This window comes from Hevea brasiliensis, chromosome 4, assembly GCF_030052815.1.
Source record: "Hevea brasiliensis isolate MT/VB/25A 57/8 chromosome 4, ASM3005281v1, whole genome shotgun sequence".
NCBI classification, from domain to species: Eukaryota; Viridiplantae; Streptophyta; class Magnoliopsida; order Malpighiales; family Euphorbiaceae; genus Hevea; species Hevea brasiliensis.
Window position 1 is genome coordinate 110862444 of NC_079496.1, and position 11539 is coordinate 110873982.

At 27.5% G+C, this 11539-nt stretch overlaps 1 protein-coding gene across 2 annotated transcripts; it reads right to left on the minus strand.

Annotated features, from left to right (window-relative positions):
• Window positions 1-245: 245 nt before the first annotated feature.
• On the minus strand, window positions 246-1996 carry LOC110632522 (protein DEEPER ROOTING 1-like). 2 transcript variants are annotated; one of them, XM_021780783.2, is made up of 6 exons: window positions 1853-1996; window positions 1674-1746; window positions 1094-1569; window positions 832-997; window positions 667-730; window positions 246-566 (listed from the first exon to the last, which is right to left on the minus strand). In XM_021780783.2, the coding sequence occupies exons 1-5, from the start codon at window positions 1856-1858 to the stop codon at window positions 711-713; spliced, it is 741 nt and encodes a 246-aa protein (XP_021636475.2). In that variant the 5' UTR covers window positions 1859-1996; the 3' UTR covers window positions 246-566; window positions 667-710. The 2 variants fall into 2 exon arrangements, with proteins under 2 accessions (XP_021636475.2, XP_058001902.1); XM_058145919.1 differs by lacking the exon at window positions 246-566 and having other exon boundaries at window positions 667-997.
• Between the last annotated feature and the right edge of the window lie 9543 nt (window positions 1997-11539).

An 11539-nucleotide genomic window follows, 5' to 3' on the forward strand; every position in this document is an offset into this window, starting at 1 on the left:
GAAAACCTCTGTAAACGTAGACCATCGGATGTATAGTTGAGAATTGAGATAATCCATTGAAGATGGAAAGTAAAGATCAGCGATAGTGTTGCATTTCGTTGGAGTTTCTTAACAGGGACTTGGTCCATGCAAATTTGTCATATTTTTTTTCTTTTTATAAAAACATATTACATATAATATTTTCTCCTACAATAGAGGGGTAGAGGAGGGATAGAAATCAAGGGTATACACATGTGAGATATACATTGGAATTGAAGAAAGGGTAGATGTATATATTAAACTAAGCTAAATATGGAAAATTAAATGAAAGAAATTAAAGAACAAGGAGAGACGTGGGGGATTTGTCCTTGTGCTAGCTAGCACCATACTGTCCATACAGATTACAGCCAACCAATAATGGTAAAGGAAAAAAAATCATTAAGTTCATGTACACATCAATCATTGGATCATCCACATAGATCATATATTCCAGGAATTATTCATGAAGAATGAAGACAGCTTTCGCTTCAATGATTAGGTTCAACTGTTCATCTCAGTGCATCCAAAGCTCAGAAGCATGTGTTTTTCTGCAGAATAGTTTAACTTATAATTAAAATTGGATCAAATAATATGATTTGTTTGTTTTGTCATGAACTGAACAATTAAGAAGCAATATCTGGCTAATACCAAGTAATATATTCTTCACTGCCGGGAAGAGGTAATTAGTTTAATTATATCTCCAAAACTATATCTGCAATTCAAAAATGGTGTTAATAAACAACAGATAATTATGTTTTTTTATGCGAACTTTCAACTTGGAAACCCCATTAGCCCCATAATATGTACACTTACATTCAGAATCTGTCTTGACCCATTTACTTCCCTTGTCATCCTTGTGATTTATGCCATCCTCGCTGACAGGCCTTGGCTTGTGTTTATTCTCCAAGTATTTCTTGGTAGACGAAGTTGAACTTGGGTTTTGGGGATATATCTTCTTGTAAAATGTTGCCCTCAATATCTGCATATTAAAATCCAGCCATGTAAGTGACAAAACCTAAACATACATGCATAATTTAGACATTTTATATAAATGAGTATACAGGTATATATCTACCTTTTCCATTCTGGACTCTGGGACCTGATCTCTTAGGATAGGGGTAGGAGTAAATCCACCTCTGCAAACAAGCATCTTCTTCAGAAGAAATGACAAGGACTTTTTGTTCATTGCACTGCCTGTATTATCCAAGCATGTTCCTTTCCCTGTGCCAAGAATTGTGAGGGTGCTGCCTTGAAGATGGCAATCTTTTTCATCTTCCGAGCTGGGATTGCCATTGAGAAGCTTGTCTAATGCTAGCTTAGCAGTATCTGATTCTGTATCATTAAGCAATAATGATTTTACCTCATCATGAAGTTTTTCTACTTCTTCAAGTGTAAGCTGTTGCAGATGATCTTGGGATAGATTTTCTTGAACAGAGTTAGCTTTGTTGGAATCTTCTTTTATGTTGCTGTTTCCAAACGTACCGATTGCCAGCAATCCATGAGGCCAATCGCTGAATTCTTGGTTTCGAGGTTCTTGGTGTGTATGGAGGTCTGTTCAAGCAATATTAGGCATTGACACGATGACAAGCTAAATTAATTAAGAATAAGAAATCCTGCGTATATAAAAGTTAAACAAAAGGCTAAAGAGGGCGTACGATTGACTGAAATAGAATTAAGTTGCTTGGTGCCATGCCTGCCATTGAGTTTGTTTTGCATCCAACCGAATATCTGCAATTGTTGGAGAAATAATTAATTAATTACGTACTTATTAATTAATTAATTAATTATCCTCAATTAAAACGGTAAAGACAAAGAGGACAGTCATTTCTCTTACCTTCATTTTGGAGAAGTCTTGTGTTTAGATTTAAGAGTTGAGACACTTGCAGGTGGATGTGGTGATGCTGGCCTTAACAGAAATCCAGTGTTCTGTATACAGATCCCAGAAGCCAAAGCTTAGCAGCATTGGATTATATAGAGTTAAAGCATTGATAAATTCCATAGACAAGCTGGTAAGTGCCAATGCCATTGGTTCAAGTTCCCAAAACACATGACTTTTGCCGCCTTTTCTCTCTCCTCCCCTTTGCTCCAACTACTAATGTCCTTTTCCTTCTATTTTCTCATGCATTATGTTGAAAATTCTTATAGCTGATCCAAAAACAGAAGATACCTCAGCCTTGAAGTTCTCTATATCTGTTTTATGTTTCACATAAGACTAATCCTTTCAGAGTAATTTAAATTCTCCTGTTGAGAACGCAATTAGTTTTATTATCCAAGTAAAAAATTGAATTTTTCTCTTTTAATAGAATAAAAAAAATTGATGGTTGAATTTGTCCAAATCAATTCAATCTCAATTCAATCTGTAATAAATTGAATAAAAATAAATCAAAACTAAAGAGAACCCTTTAATCCAATTCTAAATTCTCAACTCTTAAAACTGAAATCACCAGACATATTCTAATTCGAGTCTGAAATTGAACCGTACCCATGTCTACGACAACTCTTGCACTACACAGAAGGGAATCTGTCGAGTCACAAAGTACACAGTAAATCAAACTTGATTAAATCTAAATGTCGACAAACTATATATATAGTATATGGTTTTGCCGATTTTAATTTTTACAATTAGCAAAAGGTATTCCTGCGAAACAAAATTAACTTGAGCTTCTTCAATATGTATATTTATTGTTCTGGCTATTACAAGGAACAACATCTTTTCTTGGAAATGAGCATTGACAGAACAGATTAGACCGTCCCGTCCCCGACATCCAAAAAACAGAGTAGTTAGCCACGGTGCAGATGTTATAGAAAAATTGAAAAAGTTAAAGAGCCAGCCTGCAGAAAAGGGAGATAATACACCATGTTGCCACGGGGATGTCCCTTACTAACCGGACCACCGGCCACCTGCTGCATCTCTCACCACCAACACTGCTAGTTTACTCAAATTTTATGTGCACCATCTTCATAGTTGTGCAGAGAAATCTGTGGCTCCTGATCGTTTGAGCCAACAAAAATATCTCCGTTCTTCTGCTTGTGAATATATACATGGCTACCTATATATATATATATTTCTCTATTCTAAACGATTTTGAGTTAGATCCTCATAAATATGTTAATGTTATACTACTCTCCTTCAAGTCAATCAATTTAGGTCTACCTTTTTTTCTTTCTATCCTCTAACCAACCAACCCCCTAATGTGCTCTATTTGTCTAACTGGAGCATCCATATGTCTACGCTTCACATGACCAAACCACTTCAACCTCTCTTCTCTCAACTTATACTCAATTGACACCACTCCTACATTTTCTCTAATACTCTCGTTACGGACTTTATCTAATTTAGTATGACCACTCATCCACTTTAACATTTTCGTCTCTGCAGATCTTATCTTCAGTGCCCAACACTCTCTACCATATAACATAGCCATTTATAAATAAACAAATAAATAAAATCATTCAATATAACAATAGACACGAAGAGGAAGAAATGTTTGGCACATGATGAGTGTTCAATGGTTATTTCTATTATTAAGTATAATTATTTTCTCATGTCTGTTATTTTTTTTTTCTCATGTAAAAGAAAAATGAAACTTCAGAGTAATTGCACGCAAATTCATTAAGCACAATGCGATGAAGGGCTACTTCATCCAATCTCAACTATTCCATTATCTTTTCAGGACTTTAAATTCCTGTAAAAATATTACTAACTTGCATGATTCGCACTCTTTACTAGGCATTTGAGCTTTGGAATTGGAACTATTAGCCGAGATAAAATTAAGATTCTCTTGAAAATTGAATGATTACATTGTTATCATATATTTATATCTTATATTTATGTTTATAGTAGACTGAATTTAGGTAATTATTTTAAATTTTCTTTGTCTAAATCTAATTTATTATCGATTCAAGATAATATAATCAGACCTACTTATTAAATTCATGAATTCTGTATATTTATATTTTGAATTATTAATATAAAAAGCTTAGCCAAGAATTTTTTTTTCAATTTTTCTTGTTTAAACTTGATTCATCATTGATCTAAGATATAAAATATATGATAGGACTCATTTATTAAATACATAGATCCACATATTTGTATCTTTAATTCATAGTGTACCTAGTTTAGGTAAAAATTTTCTTTTTTTTTAATCTTATTAAATATATATGCAATATGTATGATGAATCCATTTATTAAATACATAGATTCTATATATTTATATCTTGATTTCATAATTAACAAATTTAGTAAAAAAAATTTATCTTTTTATTACAAAGATGAAGAAGAAGCTTAAGTCTCTTAGATTTAATAACTTTATAATTAATGAATTTTAATTTATTGATATTAAAGTAATTTTTAAAATTATAAACTTAAATTTCAATGGAATTCAATTATTAAAAAAAAATTAACGACTCATCGATTTATTTGAGAATATATTAGGAGATCATTTTTTGGCATACAATTAAGTCCTAGAGGAAAAATCATATATATATATATATATATATATATATATATATATGAACAACGAGGCAAATAAATCAATCGATTCAATGAAATATATTGAATAATTAAATTCCCATAACTCTTTCCTCATGGTTTCCATTAATTACCTACATGGAGTACCACTAGTGGCACGTGAAGTTGTCCAATCACGTGGGCGTTTCATGACCATGTCACGTCGGAGACTTTGTAATTGCATCAAAGTATACAAATTATATTTTATATGCTCAACCAATAAAAACTAATATATATATAATGAGACTTGAAGTGCTTACTCATTTCTTAATAATTTTAGTTTTAATTTAATTTTAATTTATTAAAATATAGACATAGTAAAACTTTAAAAATGACTTGATAAAAATATGTCGCTATAGTAAAACTTTAAAAATGACTTGATAAAAATATGTCGCTAACTCAATAAAATGACCTAAAAAATTGTCATGTGGCATAACTTATTATTATTATTTTTTTATATTTTTTAAATTAAAATTAACTTATCTTATTGAAATCAACTTTTTATTTAAATTTTTAAATTTCAACTATATACTAAAATTTTATATAATGATAATATAAAATTCTTTCTATTATATTAATGATGAATTATTTTTAAAAAAATTATATTAATATATATTTTTAAATATTTAATCAATAAAATATTATTTATAAATTTTAAAAATTTATTTTTAAAAAATATTTCTTATATTTAAAGTTTAAAAATTTTAATAGTGATGACTTAAAAATTGTCCCATGATATATGTATTTTTTTTATTGTTTTATTAATATATGTTGATTAATTTAAAAATAATAAAAAATAATACATTAATTAACTTATTTATTTAACACTTAAAATAAAATTATAATTAATTAAAAATTATATCATTAACAAAATTTTATAAAATAATTATAAAAATACATAAAAAAATATATTAAATAATATTATTAAAATAAAATATTAAATAATTTGAATAACGCATAAGTCAAATTATTGTGGATAATTAGTTAAATGCTAATTTAATTCATAAAAATTTTAATTATATATATATATATATATATATATATATATATATATATATATATATATATATATATATAAAGACTCATTTTAATGTGATAGATTACCGTACAGTGAAATATGTTTCATATTAAATAATTAAATTAAATATTTTATTAATATAATTATATTTTTTAAATTAAGATAATGATTAATATATTTTATATAAATAATTTATTTTAAATTTTTTTATATGACATTGTAATGATAAGAAATTTTATATTTTTTTATTTAATAAAAATTTTATTTTTTATTTTTGTTTAAAATTTTGAAATATTGAATTGTACAAGAGCAACACGTGTCTCTAAGGCCTTGGTCTGACCGCGATAAAATTTTCACACCTTGCAATTTGCCTGTTTTTTAAAAACCAAATCATGGGGGAAACACCCGACACTTCTCCCATGAATAAATTCAATATTTTTCAGGGGAAAACCAACATTCCATCATTTTAAATTCATTCTTTTGGTTTCAAAAAAAAAAAAATCAATATTTCTATACACTGTGAATTGTAATTGTAATTCACCCCTCTTAAGTTATATTAAATAATCTTCTCCACTTCAAATTTTTATTTTTATATATTATGTATCTTAATTTTTATTATTTATTTGTTTATTAATTAAATATAAATTTATCTACTTATAAAAAAATATATAAATTTATCTAATTAATAAATTATGTGAATGCTCATAATATAAAAAAAAAATACATTTATCATTCTTGTATAGTTCATTATTCTTTTTGTAGAATGTAGAATTTTACAAAAATTAAATTTAATTGATTTTTTTAATTATTCTTAAATTTAGAATAAAAATAACTTTTTTTAATTTAAAAATTTTTATTTAAAAAAATAAAAATTTAATATAATTTCATGAGAATTTAATTAAATTTTTTTCTTACAAATAATTTATTCCAAATGAAGTTTATAAGCCATTGATTATATGCGAATTTGGAGCGTCGCCCATTTGTAGTCCTAGCTAGAACATTTTTATATTGAGAAACACTTATGAAATTCTTAGGAATTGGTGACAATGAATGGAGTACCTTAAAAAATATTATATTTAAATTTAAATTTAATTAATATTTTTAATATTTAAATTTACTTTAAATTTTATTAAAATTTATTATTAACTATTTAAATTTATCTCAAACTCAATTTTTATTATTAAAAAAAAATAAGAACTCATTTAATTTTTATATATTTTAATTAATAATTTACATAAAATAATTTTTTTATTAATAATTTATATTCTAAAAATTTAATAATTTTATAAAATATTTAAATTCTATTCATTTAAAATATAATATGTAATATTTATAAATATTATTATAAAAAATATATTTTATATTTAATTAATTATTTATATAAATAAATTTAAATAATAATTATTTAATGTATAAAACCTAAATTCGATAGGAGTTTTATTTCTTAAATTCAAACTATCATAATCCATTTTATGAGGATTCAATTGAAACGAGCACCGTAATTATCTGACCTCAAAGATCAAATAGGTAACAGAAACCTATACATATCCGTACCACTTATAGTTAGTATTTGTGCATTTGACGTATTAGGCTGCTAATGAGGTAGGGTTGTCCAAAATACTTGGACAATTAAACCATTCACTAATTAATCAAACTTAATAATCCCAACTCAAATGTGTCCAGCTCCATAATTCAAGAAGATATTAGATCTTCTCATGCTACTAAAATTATATAACTTATAATGTTAACAATATGTTTATATAATTAATCTCATATACCTTTCAAAGAACTAGTATAAAGGATAATCAATTTTGAATTTTTTTTTATCCTAATATAGTGAGAATTATAAAATAATAATTAAACATATATCCTAGTGATGGTGGCATATTTTATGGGAATATGTCTTTCGTGGGAACAGTAGAACTTAAAGATTATTATTAAAAAATGTATAAAGATAAGAAAAAGATGATGTTTAGATAGATAGGTCCATGTGAAGTGCTTGGAAGATAGCGAGATGGTGGCCTTGGAGTTGGTCTAGCTAAAGTTCATCGAGATGCAAGACAATGGGAGAGCGTTTAACGGCATTCCAGCTACGGACGAGAAACAACTTCGACGACCGAGAAAAACCTAAACAAAATTTCATTTGCAGAGACAACCATGTGAATACTTCTCCAGGAGCCAACCATTGATTGGTCTTTAATTTTAGGGTTTCAAGGTTTTTGTCCATTCTATATCTGGAAACCTCCAGTCTATACCTCCAAAAATGGAAACCAACTCATGATATTACCTAGCTCACCACAATCACAATATAATGGAAACCAACTCATGATATTACCTAGCTCACCACAATCACAATATTCATAGTTATTTACCCTGTGATAGGCACCCACAGCAGTAACCACTGGTTAATGGGCTCAAGTGGAAAGGGTACTCATTCCCCTTTTTAATTTGCCCTTGTTTTGGTGGGAAATTAATTCCCACTCCCTTACTGAGTTCCTGTTGATTACGAGATTCCCCCCTTCTTTTTCATTATAATTTTTAATTTTAATTGTATTAAAATAAAAATATATTTTTTAATTTTAATTGTATTAAAATAAAAATATATAACATATGGTGAGACTAACACACACTAATAAGATTAGGGTTGAAGGTATCTATCCGTGAAATTATTTTCAGAACATTCAATCTTCATGCTCCAAACGCTGGCACCATTTCAATCCTTTTGGAATATGAGAGGTATGGATATGTCCACTTCTAAATGAGTATCCAAAATGGCAAATTGGACGGACAAGTGTTTTGCTTTGTAAATGAAAATTAAAGCTTATATATATAGTTTTTGTAGCCGAAGGCTCTCAAACTTAAATTGTTTTGATGCGTGGTTCATTTTTAGGTTCTCCCACTGTGATTGATTGATCTCTTCTTTTATGTAGGGAAAGCAACTCAACTGAGGCAAGAGCTAAGCCCTAGAGGTGCGTATGTACTTGTAGAAAACCCACCTTTATTTCTTGTTTTTTCTAAATTCATTTTATTGTCAATATCTTTTCATTGGAAATCCTTTCTTCTTCTGATGCATTGACACAGTATTTGGAAATTTCTCCTTTTTTTTTATCAGTTTCTTTGATTCTTTGCCCTTTTTCTATTTAATTTTCTCCTAAATATGCTACAAATTTTCTTCTTCTTCTTCCTTTGCAATCCCCCACCATAACAATTTTTTTTAATAAAATAATTAAAACTAATCTTTCAATTTCACAATGACTTTTACTTAGAAAGTTAATTGATTATTTTACTAATAAAGTTAATTGAAAATTAATTAAAATATAATTGTTTTAAATTTCTCTTGTAAAATTACTATATATATCATTTTTTATACCATCTTCAGTGTATATATAGAATTTATTTGCATATATTATCATTTTTAATCAAGTCAAATTTAATTATAACTTTAATTTCCAGTGTGTGTCATATATTGGCATAATCAAAGAAATTATCAAACATAATTTAATTTATCTTGGATTCTAGATCAAATCTTGTTTAATTATAGGTTTTGAATTAAATTTTATTTGTTTTTCGAAGATTTGATCGTATATTGATTTCTATTAATATAGGACTGTTATCTCTTTGAAGTCCTATTCTTCATTGCATTATTTGTTACTCTAGGTAAAACTTCTTGGCTTCTTAACTCTGATTGTTTTAACCATAAGAAATCTAGAATTTATTTGCATATATTATCATTTTTAATAGTCAAATTTAATTATAACTTTAATTACCATTGCTAATCATAATCATATATATATATATATATATATATATATATATATATATATATATAATCATATGATTATGATTGGCATAATCAAAGAAATTAAATTATCTTACTTAATTTATTTTATGTTGAATTATAGATGGAATTTTGTTTAATTTTAGATCTTGAATTAAATCTTATTTAATTTTCCGGTTTTGATCGTATACTATACCTATTAATATACATTGCATCATGTTATCTCTTTGAAGTTCTATTCTTTTATTGTTCTGTTTGTTACTCTAGGTAAAACCTCAAATTCCGATTGCTTTAACTATAATATATCTAATTTTTCTTTCACGACTACCCGGACGAATAATACTTCGATTCCTGTCATTCACACTGCTAATGGTGCTCTAATGCCAATCACTTTTATTGATCATACTTCATTGTAAGAAATATCATATTTAACAATAAAAATTTTTACTACCAAAAATATAAAATTTACTACTATAAGTTTGTGGCAGCAATATTGAATTACTGCATATTGCTACTATAAAATTGTGGTTGTAAATACTTTATAATAAAATTATGGTTGTTAAAATAAGTTATTGACAACAATAATTATTGTTGTCAAAAATTTATCAATTGTAATAATAATTGTTGCAATATACTTTTTAGTTATATATTTTTTTATATAACATTAGCGTTAATTGTTCATGTTATTGTTGTATGTTAGTTTTATAATGGCAAAATTAATGTCATTACAAAATTTTTACTGCTAATTCTGCTATTTGCTATAGTGCTTTTGCCTCAAACCTTTATCTTTCTAATACCTTTTGTGTCTTTCACTTGACATATAATCTTACATTTGTTGGTCAATTATGTGATATTGGATTTACTATTGTTTTTGCTCCCCACAGTTGTTGGGTACAAGATTTTATGTTACAATCCTATATCGCTAAGAAATAACTTTATTGATAGGTTAATAAGTTCCTAGGCATTCTCCCTTTGCAAGCCAATTTTCAAGGGTGAGTTCTACCTACGTGGTCTATCTTCACGTGGTACAACTTTAGTGATTCATGAAACTCAACAATTCATATCAATTGGTATCAGTGGTGGCCCATGGAGTATTGGAGCTCAATAGTTCATTATCATCTTATGACTATCACAAGGTAGGAAGCTTATTTGAGCCCACTTCTCTTCATCTCCTCATAAACACTTGTTTAGTACTACTATTGCAATTGTCTCTCCTTCATATTAGTGGTGTACTCATTTTGTTCCTGCTTCTTCTCGTAAAATTCTCCCCTTTAGTTTCATGTTATATTTTGAGAACTTTCAAATTTGAGTATTTTGATTATCTGCATTGAAAAATTATCAAACAACCGACCTTGTTCTTTCTTAATAGTGATTATGACTATGAAACTTCTTTTGGTCTTGTTTATTCTGATATATATTTAGGTCCTTCTCTATGTTCCACTATGAGCAGTTATTGATATTTTATTTTGATTATTCTTGTTTTATATACGTGGATTTATTTTCTGAAACATAGATATAATATTATCATAAATTTATATTAATTTAGCTATCATGTTCAATACTCAATTTTTACGTACCATTAGAAAAAAAAAATTATATATATATATATATATATAGACACACAAACACACACACGCTTATCCATACCCATTCTTTCTCAAGAAGGTCTATTGTTCAACATTCTTGTACTCATCCCTCACAACAAAATGAAAGTTCTTGATTATGTTCGTGCCCTTCTTTTTTTCAGCATCTCATCCTGAAATATTTTTAGGAGAAGTAACTATGGCTCTTATACACACTATAAATTGAGTTTTCAGTCCTCAATAATTTCTCCCTTTGAGCGTTTATGTAGCAATCCTCCTGTTTACTCTTAAAGTCTTTGGATGTGCACGCTTTTTCTATGAACCTCATAAGCCTGCAAAATTAGAACCTCATACTCTTTCTTTTTATTTTTTTCTTGGTTATGGAATAAAACATAAATGTTATCATTGTCAGATCCTGTTTCTAATCAATTGCACGTCTCTAAACACGTCACATTTTGGGAGCATTCCATGTTTTCTTCCTTGTCCAAATTTCATTAATCTTTCACTACTTCATTCTTTTGTTGAATTGCTTCCTGGTTCTGATAAATTGTTGTTTTTAAAGAGCTCCATAATCATATTGCCTTTACACCTATTCATCTGGAATTAACTGCGATTGTTCATACTCTCTTGGT